Genomic DNA, 16213 nt, shown 5'->3' on the forward strand with positions numbered 1-16213 from the left:
TGACCTCACCTGCTGGCACTGGCCACCCAGAGGCCTCCATTGTGCCCTCACACCTCTGCATTCAAGATGGCAGAGGTCTGGGACACACTGGAGGAGCTCTGGGTACCACCCCTGGGGTAGTGATGGACAGGGGAGTGGCCACTCCCCTTTCCTTTGTCCAGTTTCGTGCTAGAGCAGGGGTGGGGGATCCCTGAACCGGTGTAGACTGGTTTATGCAAGGAGGGCACCATCTGTGCCCTTCAAAGCATTCCCAGAGGCCAGGAGAGGCTACTCCTCTCAGGCCCTTAACACCTATTTCCAAAGGGAAAGGGTGTAACACCCTCTCTCAGAGGAAATACTTTGTTCTGCCTTCCTGGGACTGGGCTGCCCAGTCCCCAGGAGTGCAGAAGCCTGTCTGAGGGTTGGCACCAGCGGTAGCTGCATTGAAAACCCCAGAGAGCTGGTTTGGCAGTACCCGGGGTCCATGCTGGAGCCCCGGGAATGCATGGGATTGGCACCCCAATACTAGATTTGGCATGGGGGGACAATTCCATGATCTTAGACATGTTGCATGGCCATATTCGGAGTTATCATTGTGAAGCTACATATAGGTATTGACCTATATGTAGTGCACGCGTGTAATGGTGTCCCCGCACTCACAAAGTCTGGGGAAATTGCCCTGAACTATGTGGGGGCACCTTGGCTAGTGCCAGGGTGCCCTCACACTTAGTAACTTTGCACCTAACCTTCACTAACTGAGGGTTAGACATATAGGTGACTTATAAGTTACTTAAGTGCAGTGTGAAATGGCTGTGAAATAACGTGGATGTTATTTTACTCAGGCTGCAGTGGCAGTCCTGTGAAAGAATTGTCTGAGCTCCCTATGGGTGGCAAAAGAAATGCTGCAGCCCATAGGGATCTCCTGGAACCCTGGGGTCCTGGCTAGCAAGATCCCAGTGAGACAGGCAAAAACAAACTGACACAAAAGTAAAAATGGGGGTAACATGCCAGGCAAGATGGTCCTTTCCTACACTCCCAATGTAGAGTTAAGATATCTTAGTACAGCAAGTAGGTCTGCTGAGGCAGAGTACTGGCGTATACCTACTAAAACAGTGGCTAAGATCTTTCATTGGATTCTGAATTTAACAGGCTGCCAGTGAGGTTGTTTAAACATGGGACTGCCATGGTATCTCCTTGATGCCCTTGTGATCAGATGGGCTGCTTTATTATTAAGTTCTAACTGATTAGGAGCCTTTGCTGGAAAGCCCAAATGTAAAGAATGGGCTTAGTCGAGCTATAGGCAAATTAATGCCACTATTCTGGGTTTGAGGGCATAGGCTGATAAATACGGCACTAGCTTCCAGATCCATCTTAGCAAGAAAACACATTTTGATATTACCAAGGAGATTTGAGGCTCTGAGGGGAGCTTTCCATTGACAATCACTCTGAAACCTTTAGCAGCGTCTTTAGAAACAGGCAGAGCTTCCTTCTCGACTGGCCAATACATATATGTCCACAGATCAATGTTATGGTTAATAATCAGCACCTCTGTTTTATGCATTTAGCTCTAGGAGGTTCAAGCCCATTCAGTTTTGTATGTAACACATTACACTTGGAAGGCCAGCTGAGAAGAAGGATGATTGTACAGTCTGTGAGTCATTGATTGACATACATGTATATTTTAATTCCTTTACCTGTGAGTTCCTAAACCAATATTTAAACATATATGATAAAGAAATGTAGACAGGTAAGAACTCTGTAGAATTTTGCAGGGTAAATTTAGCCAATTGGCCAATAAATGGACTGCAAGTGGCCTGTCAGGAAGAATTACAACCATGAAAAAGCCTGCCTCTTAAAGCCAGCCCGTTGGACGCGGTTCACCGGGATATAATAGTCGATCGTGTTAAAGGCAGCCATCAAGTCCAACAATATCAGAGCGGAAACCTGCCCTCACTCAAAAGTCCTTCAAGATACCCACAAGGGAATATCTCACAGAGGAAATGTCTCCCATGAGGCATTATCTCCAGGAACCACTCTCTGCAAGATATTTTCTGCTCCAACCAATCACCCGCAGAAATAAAGTATATGCAATTTCGCACTCGTATATTTTCAAAAATGTTGTATAAATTGCATAATGCAAATTTTTGCAAATAATTCAAGTCTAATCGAAATTTTAATATTTAAATCTTTAATGTTGAGCACAACCTGTTACAATGAGTCGTGTAGCCATATTCTATCGCAAAGGAGTTATGTTCTGTTGCTCTTCTATATAATGCTTCATGACATTCAGCATTGGGGCAGGAGAGATGCAACATAGAAACCTGGCATGAGGAACTGAGAGAGAAGACGCGAGGACAGATTGTTGTGAATGGAAAGAGTCACTTAAAATTTCTCACTAGCCAAATAAAAATAGTGCTGCGTGCATAGCATAGCCGAACTTAATCATATGATGAGGTGACCAGTAAGGAGGGAGTAGAAGTAGTGAGCATGGATGGGACAAAATTATATCTTAGAGGGAGAAAGGGGAATTAAGGGCTGATAGGGTTAGAAATTAGAGATGACTGCTCTATATTTACTGCAAGCCAGAGAGAAATTAACCTAATCATACTGTTTAGGGCCGCATGACAAGTTCCCCAGATATACATGCAGGGATAACGGAGGGCCGGAATCTTCAATTTCAGCTACTATCCTGCCACCTATATCCGGGGGATTATGAGTTATTTCCCCTGAATAAATAATACCATGCATACCCTGGAACACTGGATCACAATTTGAATCTTTTTCCTCTATTGGGAATCAACAGGCCAACCTCACAAATATTTAATAACTTTACACCTGGGGGTATGTGTGTGTGTGTGTGGCTGATTTCAGGCTTGTAGTGTAGGTGCTGCTGGGCATGTCGATGGCAGAACAAGCAAAGGAAGATCATTTGCTGCTCTCCTCATCCTATGTTTACTGGTTGGGGGTTGAGGGGGCAGGTCTGCACTAAAGTCTAGGCATGGTTTTAAGGGAATCGGAATTCTAGGAAATATATTGCAGACGCGAAAATTCCAAACTCAGACCCAGAGACCCAGAGAAGTGTTGCCCCTGGGGATTTTAATGTCAATAGATAAACTGTTTGCACCATTCCTATTTAGCGCGCTAGCTGAGACCACTCACTTAGAAAGCACTAGCTTTCCACTGCGTGGAAAATTTGTAAAACAGAAAGACTTCAATTATTCAGTCAGAAGTGCACAAGTATGAAAGAAAATTGATTGGCGGACCTCCAAAGAACTGTGCACTCCAGGCACCATCATTCAAACCATTTCCTAAACTGTCAATCAAACAGAAAAATCATTGAAAATGTCATATGGCTGGCCTTTGTAAAAAAGACAAAAAAATAAATACAAATCGTTCCAAAGCATTAAGGAAGGAAAAAGCATTTTTGATTTCCGATGCTTTATTTCTTGAAAACATCAGCCAAAATTGAAGTTGCAAATACAAAAAAATCAAAGAGGAAAGGATGGGAAAACATTTTGTGGCCGCTAACCTTCAGAACTGATATTGTAATGCAGTATCATTTGTATAGTGCTCTCTTACCCCTGAACAAGGTCTAAAGCACTTTTGGGATGGATGAGTAAGTATTTACACAATGTGTCAGGTGTTGGTGAAAAAGTCTAGTGTGGCTTAGGAGTGGAATTTATTAGTGTTCTACATGAGGTTCAAAAATGTGCTCATCTCATAGCAAGTGTGTTGCAGAAGTTCACTAAATGAAGTGAGAAGCGGAAACAATATATGAGAGACAACCGCACTTTGCTTATACAGTCCAGTAGTTTATATGCTGAGGCTAAATGAAATTCTATTTTAGGGAACAGAGGAGACCTTTATTGCTTTTCCGAATTCTAAGTGATTGGTCATGTTAGAAATGGGTCTCTAGTTGGCAGTGGTTTGTACCTTGTCGAAGTAGGGATCCTCACTCTAGTCTGGGTGAGGAGCCACACAGCTAAGGTAACCCCTAATCACCCCCTTGGTAGCAAAGTGGAAAGTATTTGTGTGTACGTGTACACACACACACGCACACAGACACACACACACCCCTGCCCCCACCCACCTACACACCAGTTTAGAAAAATAGCCAATATTTATCTGGATAAAACAAGACCAAAATGACAAAAATACAACACTTTCCCCCCCTTATACTGGGACCTGTCTATGTCTCCCTTTACCTCCCCCTCCTTCTTCTGCTGAGAATCCTGCCCACGCTTAGCTGAGTCTCCCACATACAACTTCTTTTGGACACTGCTGCCGAGCCAGCGGCGCACCTCCTTGGCAAGCTTCCTGGGGTCAGTAAGCTTGCTGTCAATTAAGTGCTGGTGCAGCTCTGGAAAATGACTAGTGCTCCCATGCAATCAAATTGTACAGCCCCTGATAGTCTGGTACCTCACTGCTCTTTACCCATCCAGTGCTCTGCAGAAAGAATCCACATACTCCACCCAAGTTTGTGACCCAAGTTTAGCATACTCACTAAACTTGACCCAGTAACTGTCTGGGGTGAGACCATACCTCCTGGTTAGAGCTTCCTTCATGGCTGGGTACAACTTCTGATCCTCTACTTCAAAGGCCAACAAGGTGTCCCTCCCCTCCACTGAGAAATACTTCCACAGGCTTGCCCCCAATCTTTCTCAGGGATCCTGTTCATCCTCAGTGCCACCTCATACCCCCTGACCCACTGCTCTAGCTCATCACCAACAACAAAATCTTTTACTACATCCTTCCTTGGGTATATGAACCTTTCCTTCCGACTGCACTGTAGAATTTCTGCCACCATCTGTGCTGGGTGTGCCTTTCAAGTCCAGCTCCTTTAAGCTCAGCCCACGAGCCAAGATCAGTTTTCTTTCCTCTATAGCCAGTTTCTGTGCCTTCAGGTTCAACCGGAGCCTTTCAAGCTCCAAAGTGTGCTTCATCATCTGCCGTCTGGCTCCAGCTCCTCTGGGGTCAGACCCCCTGAAGAAACACTGCTGCCCGCCCTAAAGGGTGCTTCCCCTCAAGGCAGATCCTGTTGTACCACAAAATCACTGTGTAGGCTTTGCTCTTCCAGATCCACACTGTTGACCTCTGCATACTCACCAGCCTCCCAGGCTGCCAACCAGGCCCTCAGCACCTTTACCAATTCCTTCTTCCTATTGAGGCCTCTAAAAGGACACCTAAGCTCCTTGCAGACCTTTTTGAGCTACGGCACCGTATAGGTCTCCAACCTCTCCTCCTTAAACATGTCTGCAACAACTGCTGATGGCTCCCCAGAATGAGACATGATTGTAGATCACTCAAACACACACACACACACACACAACCAAAACAAACAAAAAATCTAAAATACACAAGCCAAGACTTTCAAAGATTAAACTTCAGTATATCACTTAGAAAGATGATCACTCCAAGATACAGACTTTCAAAGATTAAACTTCAGTATATCACTTAGAAACTTGATCGCTCCAACTCACGCCCTACCACCCAAAACCAACGACCCCAACACCGCCGCCCTCAACCTCAAACTATGGCCCGACAACTGTGCCAACACCCTCGCCCCACTCAAGAAAATCACCAACAACCACACCAACAAGAAAGCTCCCTGGTTCACATCAGACCTTCAGGCATCCAAACGTGAATGCAGGAAAGCAGAGAAGATCTGGCGACAAGAACATTCAGAAAACAACCACGCCGCCTTCAAATCAGCCATACGCAAACATCACCAGCTCATCCGAGCCACCAAAAGATATTTTTACAAAGAGCGAATTGACAACAACGAACACAATAGCAAGGACCTCTTCAGCATCATCAAGGAACTCACCAACCCCAAGTCCTGCTCCGCCGACCCACCCCACTCACAAGACCTCTGCAACTCCCTCACCACCCTCTTTCACAGCAAGATCACCGACATCCATGGAAGCCTCACACCACCACCGCCCACCTCCAGCACGGCCAAGGTCGACCCCAAAGCACCCTGCTACACCAACATCCTCAACGCCTGGACCCCCACGATGATGAGGAAACTACCAAGACGATGAGCACCATCCACTCCGGCTCTCCCGCTGACCCCTGCCCTCACCACATCTTCAATAAAGCCAGCCAAATCATTGCTCCCCAGCTCCGGACCATCATCAACATCTCTTTCGAGACTACCATCTTCCCAGAGAGCTGGAAACACGCCGAAGTCAACGCCCTGCTCAAAAAGTCCAAAGCCGACCCAGAAGACCTCAAAAAATACCGACCCATCTCCCTTCTCCCATTCCCCGCGTAGGTCATCGAGAAGATAGTCAACAACCAGCTATCCCGCTTTCTGGAGCACAACAGCCTACTCGACGTTTCCCAGTCAGGATTCCGCAAGAACCACAGCACCGAGACCACCCTTATCGCCTGCACCGAGGACATCAGGAGCAGACTCGACAGAGGAGAAACCCTTGCCCTCATCCACCTTGACCTTTCTGCAGCCTTCGACACCATCTGCCACCACACCCTTTGCACACGCCTCTCCGATGCCGGATTTCGCCACAGAGCCCTGGACTGGCTCACCTCCTTCTTCTCTGGAACAACCCAGAGAGTCCACCTTCCACCGTTCCTGTCCAAGGCCACCAAGACCATCTGTGGAGTTCCCCAGGGATCCTCACTTAGCCCCACCCTCTTCAATGTCTACATGGCTCTGCTCACCAACATCGTGCGATCCCACGGCTTCAGATTAGTCTCCTACGCAGACGACACTCAGCTCATCCTCTCTCTCACGAAGGACCCCCCCAACCACTAAGAACAACCTCCACACCGGACTCCACGCCATCGCCAACTGGATGAAAGAAAGCCCCCTCAAGTTAAACTTGGAGAAAACTTAGATCATCATCTTCAGCCCCAACAGATCAGAATGGGACGACTCCTGGTGGCCTGCCACCCTGGGGTTGGCTCCAAAGCCCACCACCCACGCACGGATCCTCAGCTTCATACTGGACTCTTCTCTCTCCATGACCCAGTAAGTCAACGCCATCACATCCTCATGCTACAACACCTTTTGATTGCTGCCCAAGACCTTCAGATGGATCCCCGTGGAAACCAGAAGAACGGTCACACACGCCCTCGTCAGCAGTTGACTGGACTATGGCAACGCCCTCTACGTGGGAATAATGGCCAAGCTCCAGAAGAAACTCCAGCGCATCCAGAATGCCTCAGCATGACTCATCCTCAACCTCACTCGCCACGAACACATCTCAGCCCACCTCAGAGATCTCCCCTGGCTCCCCGTCAACAAAAGGATTGTCTTCAAGTTCCTGATTCATGCTCACAAAGCTCTCCACAACACCAGTCCAGCCTATCTCAATGAGCATCTCAACTTCACACATCCCTACACGCCAACTCCGCCCAGCCAACCTCGCCCTTGCTACAGTTCCCCGCATTCACCCCACCACATCTGGCGGTAGATCCTTCTCCCATCTTCCGCCAAAACCTGGAACTCCCTCCCCGTCAACCTATGTCCAACCCAGGAAGCCCTGACCTTCAGGAAGCACCTCAAGACCTGGCTCTTCGCGCAGTAGCACCCCTCCTCCCAGCGCCTTGAGACCCTGAAACCCTGCCGGGTGAGTAACACGCTTAACAAATCACTGATTGATTGATTGATTGATTGAACTCAAGCTATCACGACTTCTTGATTGAGTTGTTCCTAACAGTCTGACACCACTCTCAAGGGAGTGTAGGCTGGTCACAGAGTTGCACGGACCCCAGGTACAATACCTTTGAAAATGATGAAACAAAGATCCCACACGGAGTCAGGCAGCTGAGTCATCGCTGGAGCCGGTGCGGCATCAGTTCCTTACTAGTACCGGGGAGGTGAGGTGTGGTTCCTTACTGCTAGGCAGGGGAGGTGATATGTTGGTTCCTTACAGTTGTGGGGGAGGTGATCCGGCATCGGTAGCAAGGCTTTGGTTTCTCATGATCCAGAGGGCTTGATGATTCCAGCAGGTCAAAACATGACACATTGGCTTCACGGTGTCACAATCACACCACGGGGCTACAGGTGCTATGGCGGATTCGGGCGACCTGGATGTCTAGCTCATGGCAAAGAGAGCCCCGGGGCTGGCAGATGAAGTCTTTGATGTCCCTGAAACTTCTAACAATAGCACAGCCCATGCCCTTGGAGAACCTTTAGGAACAGGATGTAGAAAGTCCTTTCACTCCCGGGACAGAAGCAGCAAGCAGTGACCCAGAAGAGCAATGCAACAGGCAGAGTGGCAGTCCCTCCTACAGCATCCAGCTCTTCCTGGCAGAGTGTCCTCAGTGCAGAAGGATTCTAAATTTTGTGGTCAGAGGTCCAATATTTAAACCCCTTGAAGTAGGCAAACGTCAAAGGAAAGTCTCTGTAGTGCACAAGACCCTGCCTGACACACTGCAGTGGGTTGGAGATTGCTTTGTGTAAGGACAGGCACAGCCATATTCAGGTGCAAGTGTCAGCTCCTCCCACCACTCTAGCTCAGGGAGACCCATCAGGCTATGCAGGGCACACATCAGCTTCCTTTGTGTGACTGTCTGGAGTGAATTCACTAACAGCCCAACTGTCATCCTGACCCAGACGTGTATTCCACAGACAGGCAGAGGCACAGAATGGGTAAGCAAGAAAATGGCCACTTTCTAAAAGTGGCATTTTCAAGCTTACAATTCAAAAACCAACTTAACCAAAAAAAATATTTTTAAATTGTGAGTTCAGAGACCCCAAACTCCACATCCCTATCTGCTCCCAATGGGAAATTACACTTAAAAGATATTTTGAGACAATCCCCATGTTACTATATGGGAGAGATAGTTCTTGCAATAGTGAAAACTGAATTTTGCAGTATATTATCAGGACATGTAAAACAAACCAGTACATGTCCTACCTTTTAAATACACTGCACCCTGCCCATGGGGCTACCTGGGCCTATCTTAGGGATGACTTACATGTAGTAAAAGGGAAGGTTTGAGCCTGGCAAGTGGGTGCACTTGCAGGATCATGGTAGTGTAAAACTGCACACAAAGGCACTGAAATGGTAGGCCTAAGACATGGACAGGGTGTAAACTGACTGCCAACTAGAGATCCCATTTCTAACAACTAATAATTGAAGTTCCCAACAGTCTCTGGGGCTGGTAAGCCTGCCATCTCTCTCACACGTCCATATCTGCTGAGTTTATCAAATGCTGAATGGACCGCTCATCTCAAATGTAAAGGAATATATTTCAAGTAGACCGATGCCCCACATCAAAGGTAAACAGTCAACTACAAATATCTGACTTCAAGTGGTGAGTGACTGACCTCTTCAATTGTGATAACGGAATGAAGGAATGGGATAAGTTATACGATCAAAGAAACTTTATTAAGCCGCTAGCCGTAAACATTTTGAAAAGGACTCAATGACAATGCATCTGAGAATAACATAGAGAAGATAAAACCAGAGATGCCTCTCAGCTAGAGCACCTTGAAAACATGCTTTGCAGACTTTCAAAAAGAATGAAAGTAAGTCCTCAAATACAAAAATAGCAGTACTGAGCAAAACAAAAAAGTTGCAGTGTGGCCACAACACAGAAGAAATGTAAACTATATGGGGTTGTAGAATAGGAGGAAGAAAAGATACATGAACTGGGGAAATCAGGTTGTAATCCAGCAGAATAAGTGACAGCAGAACTAGCACACATTTGGAATCATCACCTGAGTTGCAAAGATCTGGATAATATACAACAGGAGAAAATGTGAGGGGCAATAATACTGTCAAAGAAAGTGAGGGTATTAATGTTACTAAATTGCTCCAAATACTATTTGCAAAGATACTGAATCTTAAAGAGGTGACAAACATCAAGAATGAAAGGACCAATAAAGTGAGGTGTGCTGAAAAGATGGCAGACCAAGGGTTCTATAGGTGAAAATTATATTAAGTTATCACCTATGTGTTTCCAGAAAAAAACAAAATAATCTTCTTTCAAGATATTGCTCAGTTGACACTACTACCGAAGAAAGTCCTTCAACAAGTCACAAGTGTATTCAACTATTGCAAAACATTGTAAAGGCTGGACACATCCATGTGGTCTTCAGTTTCAGATCATTATTGGGAACATTAACATCACCAATTGGGAAGAAGCCTTTAAAGAATTTTGGATGCCATCTAATGGGACAGTGTTGTGCCCTTTGTTACCTCTGAAAATGGTACCATGCGTAAGGTGGAAGAAAACTGAAAAGCTCTAGGTCTTCTTATGATGTTGTAAATTTGGAGGTTGGATGGGTAAACAAGAGAGATTAATGGTATGGAAAGACTGGAGTTGAAACTGTGATCCATATTATGGGATGACACAGGATATTCGGACTAAAACAAAACCTGAAATTGAGAGTCTGCACAGTGGAAAAGAAACTTATCAAAAGTGAGGCAGGACAATTCTGAATGCAGAAGAAATTGGAGACAGAACACGACATTCAGAGACAGGATTGGAAATTATGATCTGGCAAAAGCAGAACACCAAATTTGTGGTTCGTCTTTAACTTTACAATCTTGCATACATCTGTTGAAAGGCACGCTCCACAAATACCTCTGTAAGATGACAGGTCCAACAAACTTCGCTTTGCACCAGGTTGGGTACACTCCATTTAAACACTATCTGTTAAAAATGCACACCCATATTCAACACATTTGTAGACAGTAATGTCCATGCTGTATAAGTACTTGTTCAAGAGGTTTTGGGGACAAAAAACATTATGCCTCAGAAGACAGCTTGCACTTTTATTATCTCCATCATCAATGGTAAGAAAACACAAGTTCTAATGCTGGTACAGTCTTGTATCAGAATCACAACCAGAATAGGGGTTCAAATGGGAGCCAGGCCAGAGACCAGGATCTACCATACCAGCAAAGCACACAAAGTTCCACTGATGTTAAAATAATACTTCAAATGATTTGAGGATACCTTTTAAGTGGAAACTTTTATGGGAGACCGTGGCATCCAAAAACATCTTAGAATTACGAAAGCCTCTCAGATATCACCCTCCTCAAAAACTGTTCCAAGTTGCAGATGGGTTGCTAGCTATTGACTGAGATGAGGGTAGGAATCTGGATAAGATGCATGGTGTACAGACAGCTCCCTCCCAGGGAACAGTGGTGTTGCAATTCTCCAAAAAATAGTGGGATTGCATCAAAGAGAAGATGGATAAAATGCTTAATAATAAAAACAACTGGAAAATAATGCTGGTACAGTCTTGTATCAGAATCACAACCAGAATAGGGGTTCAAATGGAAGCCAGGCCAGAGACCAGGATCTACCATACCAGCAAAGCACACAAAGTTCCACTGATGTTAAAAAAATACTTCAAATGATTTGAGGATTCCTTTTAAGTGGAAACTTTTATGAGAGACCGTGGCATCCAAAAACATCTTAGAATTACGAAAGCCTCTCAGATATCACCCTCCTCAAAAACTGTTCCAAGTTGCAGATGGGTTGCTAGCTATTGACTGAGATGAGGGTAGGAATCTGGATAAGAATCATGGTGTACAGACAGCTCCCTCCCAGGGAACAGTGGTGTGGCAATTCTAAAAAGAAATAGTGGGATTGCATCAAAGAGAAGATGGATAAAATGCTTAATAATAAAAACAACTGGAAAATAATGGCGGGCAAGGGTGGATGCAAAGTGGGGTTCTTTGGAATGTTGCAAATTACAAGGGATTAAAAAGCATTCCAGCAGCCTTTTTCACATATCTGTCCAGTCACAACGCTTCATACTGATTTATTTCAGCACTGATGGTGTGTCGGTAAAGGTAAAGCTTGCATCAAGTGTGTCCAGCAAGGATGGAGATCTATTTTCTCCAGCAGCATCTGAAAAAATATGATTGAGCAAATTGTTTTGATAGTACACCATGGGCACCAATAGGCTCTAGCCACTTGTGTGCAAGTAACAACTCTCAGAAGTGTGGAAGGACAAGGGCCTGGTTTCAGATTTAGGCAAGGATATTCTGAACTGTAAGGGTAGCAAATGAAGCTTTTAGAGGCCTCTGAGCCAATTATCTGCCTAGTTGTCTTTGTGCTATCTTCTAGCAAGGGTGGGCACCTTATCTAAAAATCGCCACAAGACAAACCAGCAAAAGCCTGGCACACCATTTGGCATTGGGGACTAGCTGAAATATTTAGAAACTGAAAGAAAAAGGCCAATAAAGGTAATTGACCAGATTGTCAAGAACAAAAATAAGAAAAAAAAATCCCTTTACCTTAAAAAGACATGATTAGAAGGTGCAGCTATACATTCTACATTTAAAAATACATTTACTGTTTGTATGAGAGACTAATAAAAAATAAATGCTGCTTTTATTCATTTCCACCACAGAGTTTCGGCAGTCTTCCAGTCACTAGTGACGTCAGTGTACAGAGACTTTCCATACATCCTCTTGTACACTTTGTGGATATCCAGCAGATCCAACGCCCTGCACGAAACCATGATACGGATGAGAGTCTTGTCTTTAGTTTCCACTCTCTTCAATGCTGTGTAAAGCCTTACCACAAAAAAAGTGGTGTGTTCCTCAAACATTTAACCACTGCCTGCATGCCACTATCTAGGTCTCCCAACATCTCACAGCAGATGCTCTTTTCAATATCTCAGTTCATTGTCCGCTGATAGTCCTCAAAAACTGCTCTGAAATGGGTCCTGCTTCGAGTAACATGATAGCATTACACTTGGACTCATCTGTCCCAAAGCTCTGCTCTACTACTGCTTCAGTTCCAAGCGATCTCGTTTCACCAACAACATATCAACAGTTGTGCTGTCATCATCGTTATCCTGAGCGACTGAGATAAGAAGCTGCTGGAAGTGTCCAGGGGTTTCACTTTTGAAGGCCTGTTCAAGAGTCTTTTTATATTCTTGTTTGAAGTGTCTGTTGATTTCTTGAATTTCTGAGTTTCTGCAAGAGGTAAGGATCTCAATCATTCAAGTTTCTTCAGTGCTGGCACCCTTCATGGCTTCTTTAATTTCAGTGACATTGTATATAGAGGGAGACATCATCATCATCATCGCTAGGATTGCCTTTCAAAGTTGCCAGAGATCTCAGATTCCAAATACTTTACCAGATCCTTTCCATATGCAGTTTGAAAGAAAAGGGTAATCTGTAGCTTTTGCTGATCAAGTGATTTCCAAGACATTCAATAATGGCATTTCCATCAGTTCCAAATCCTTTCATGGCCTTTTGCAGAACCTCTGCATAGTTCAGCGTATTGAAGCCTGGGGATTCATGATTTGTGCCATTGTGCTCTGCCCGTTCTGGAAGAATGAGTGTCACAATGGGTGAAGAATTCAATGGCATGGATGGAGTCATAGCTGGCCCTGAAGGATAGCTTGGCTGCTCTCTAGAGATTGGCACTGATTGCTAACCAGGGTACGGCTGATGCCCTGGAGCTGGCTGCTGCCCAGCGTATGTTTGCTGCCCTGGTGGTAGTTGCAGCCCAGGGTACATCTGCTGCCCTGATGCCGGTTGCTGCCCAGGGTACGGTTACTGTCCAAGGTATGCTATTGCCCAGGATAGGGCATGCTCCCTCCTGGATACCCTGGCACTCCTGGCAGTTGACTTTCCCCTACGGCTGGGTACATCCCACCATAGGGAGGGACTTGTGGCTGCCCTGGTTGTGGCCCAAAGTTGCATGCTGGTGGTGGATCAAAGCTTCCTGGGTCTCCTGGTGGGCACATTCATCCAGCCAGGTTAATTCCACCAAAGCCTGGTATCCCACCTGGAAACCGTGGGTTATACTGCTGTTGGGGGAAGTTTTATATGTTATCCACACCAATCGGAGTGTGATTACCAGTGTGGTACCTAGCACCACCCCACAGACACCCTTGTTGTGGGGGTGGGTATCCACCTGCTTGGGGATAGCCTGGATATCGTGTCTTAGGACCTGGTTTAGATACTGGCAGAAGGCTCACTCCACCAAAACAATGTTGGATATCCCGTCCAACAAAATCTAAATGCCATAGGACATACTGGGATTGCAGTGGATAGGATATCCGTCACCATTGTGACGGAGTAACACATCTACCAATATTTAAGTCAGGTCTTTTCTGGGGACTCCTCAGCTGTGGTTGTTTCAGTCTTGGCAGCAGCTGCCCTCTCCTTTCTCAGGTCACTTCTCTACGCAGCAGGTTTAGTCTCTAGGAGAGGTGGGGGGAGGGGCTGCTGCTGAGACTGAGGGCTGAGCTCCTGCCCTGCTTCAACAGAACTGTTCAGCACTTCCTCCTGGTGCTCAGCCAGAGCCTCTTACAGGCACTGGGCATCCACCCATAACGACGGTACCCTCCCTTCCCACCCACATACACACTTACACTCCCTCAGGATCCATTTGTGGTTGTACTAAAGTGAATGTATGAGATTATACCCCAATTGTTTACACATTCCGTGAACATAATTATCAGGGGTGCAATGGTCAGGATTATGTCTTGATATGACTGGGTGATCACAGTAAATGTAGGCACATAGTCTTGGTGCTATCATGAGTTTAGTGAAAATAAATTGAGTATGACGTCTTACTCCTATTAACTGGAAAGTGATTAATGAGACCGACTAGTTCATATGACTTCAGTCATGCAAACTGAGTCTGTTTCTTTTAAAGTACTCTGGATGCCTGAATTAGGGTAGGCAATGTCCGCACATGCACCTGCATGCAAATTATGCTGAAAAGCATTAGTGCAGCAATGCGTCCCCATCGCAATTATATATACACATGTTTTCCACAAAAGAGAGTGTCAGCCAAAGCATAGTGAGTGAGTCAAAGCATAAATTGAGAGGATATCCATTCCAATTAGCCTTTTTATCTTCTGCAACTGTTAGTCAGATGAATGTTCCCACACCACAATGCTATAGTTCCATAAGTGACATCCCTACCATGTCTCGTGCAAAGATGAAAAACAGAACCATGAAAATTATGTTTGGAAACTCATTCAACACCGTATGGAACTAAGGGATGCAGGCATGGTCTGAAGTAGCAGCAACAGGTATTGGATTCGCCAAAACCCCAAAATAACTACAATTGATAAACAGCTCAACACCAGAAGAATTTCTCTACAGAGAAACTTGTGATGACATTGCAGAGTAGAGATAGAATAATTCAGACAAAGACCCCTATAAGTAAATGGTAGTCCAAAAACTTTGCACTAAGAAAAGTGTAAAAACAAACAGAAATGCTAAATTTCATGAGTAGAACTTCTCACAGTAGTCATATCCTCCATGAACTGCTTCTATGGGGGTACATTACTATAACAAAATATGTTTTGTCTCAATCAGAATTGTATTTCTATTCATAGTTCTTTAGAAAAAATAGATCTATATAAGAATGATAACATAATGCACTAAATATATATGTCTCATATGCACAGCAACAAGCGATACCTGGAAAATGGGTCTTGGGTTCTCAGTGAAAGAGGCCATTCCCCTGTCAGTTAGAATATAGAGCTTCATGTCTTTAATCAGGACTACATCTGAGCTCTCCATCAGTCCACGCTCCACACGGACAGCACTGCTCTTGCACTTGGATTTCACAATGTTCCACACCGTGACGACACCTGGCCTTACACTTCGGCACACCACATACCTAAAGAAAAATACTAGTTACTACAATGAGCAGAACAGACAATATGTAGACAGTAATCTTCTGTTATTTTAGGAGGCATTAGGAATACAGGCAGTGTGCCTCTTTTAGTAACACATAATAATACGAAATCAAACAAAAAAGTATTTTTTTTTACTTCAGGTTGGAATTTATTTTTTAAACTATACTTCAAAAATAATTTTCATTTAATGTGATATTTTTAAATTAATGGAAGATTTCAATTAACATCACGATAATAGACATGTAGCATTTTTCTCTTTTGTTCTTCATTTAAAATACATTTATCAAATTAATTTATAACATTTAACATAAAATATTTAATTAATTTTTTTTCAAGTTAAATTCACTTTCTTACGTTCCCCTACATGTTATTATAGAAAGAGACTGCAGTCGGGCAGATATCTCTGTGTTAACACCTGAAGTGCATGTTGGCATTCAATGGTGTATGTGTGGCATCCAAAGGTGAGTGTATGTGTGTCTGATGGCGAGTGGTGCTGTGTCTGGGTGTCTGATCGTGCACCAATGTTTCATGGTGTGTGTGGATATTTAATGCATGCTTGGATCTCTCATGGCATGCATGGGTATGTTGATTGTATATATGATTGATTGTGTGGGGGAATCTGAT

The 16213-nt window shown here is 44.7% G+C and overlaps 1 protein-coding gene and 1 pseudogene across 2 annotated transcripts in view; both read right to left on the reverse strand.

The window, feature by feature from the left end:
- The window catches only part of LOC138245589 (uncharacterized), a 1324589-nt gene that overhangs the window by 877026 nt on the left and 431350 nt on the right, over positions 1-16213 (reverse strand). For both annotated transcript variants that reach the window (XM_069199313.1, XM_069199321.1), the window contains one exon: positions 15369-15570. In XM_069199313.1, the coding sequence (XP_069055414.1) occupies positions 15369-15570 (202 nt within the window). The remainder of the gene's footprint in view (positions 1-15368; positions 15571-16213) is intronic.
- On the reverse strand, positions 12307-13307 carry LOC138253121 (annexin A11 pseudogene; annotated as a pseudogene).

The sequence above is a fragment of the Pleurodeles waltl genome, chromosome 1_2 (genome assembly GCF_031143425.1).
Source record: "Pleurodeles waltl isolate 20211129_DDA chromosome 1_2, aPleWal1.hap1.20221129, whole genome shotgun sequence".
Classification (NCBI taxonomy): Eukaryota; Metazoa; Chordata; class Amphibia; order Caudata; family Salamandridae; genus Pleurodeles; species Pleurodeles waltl.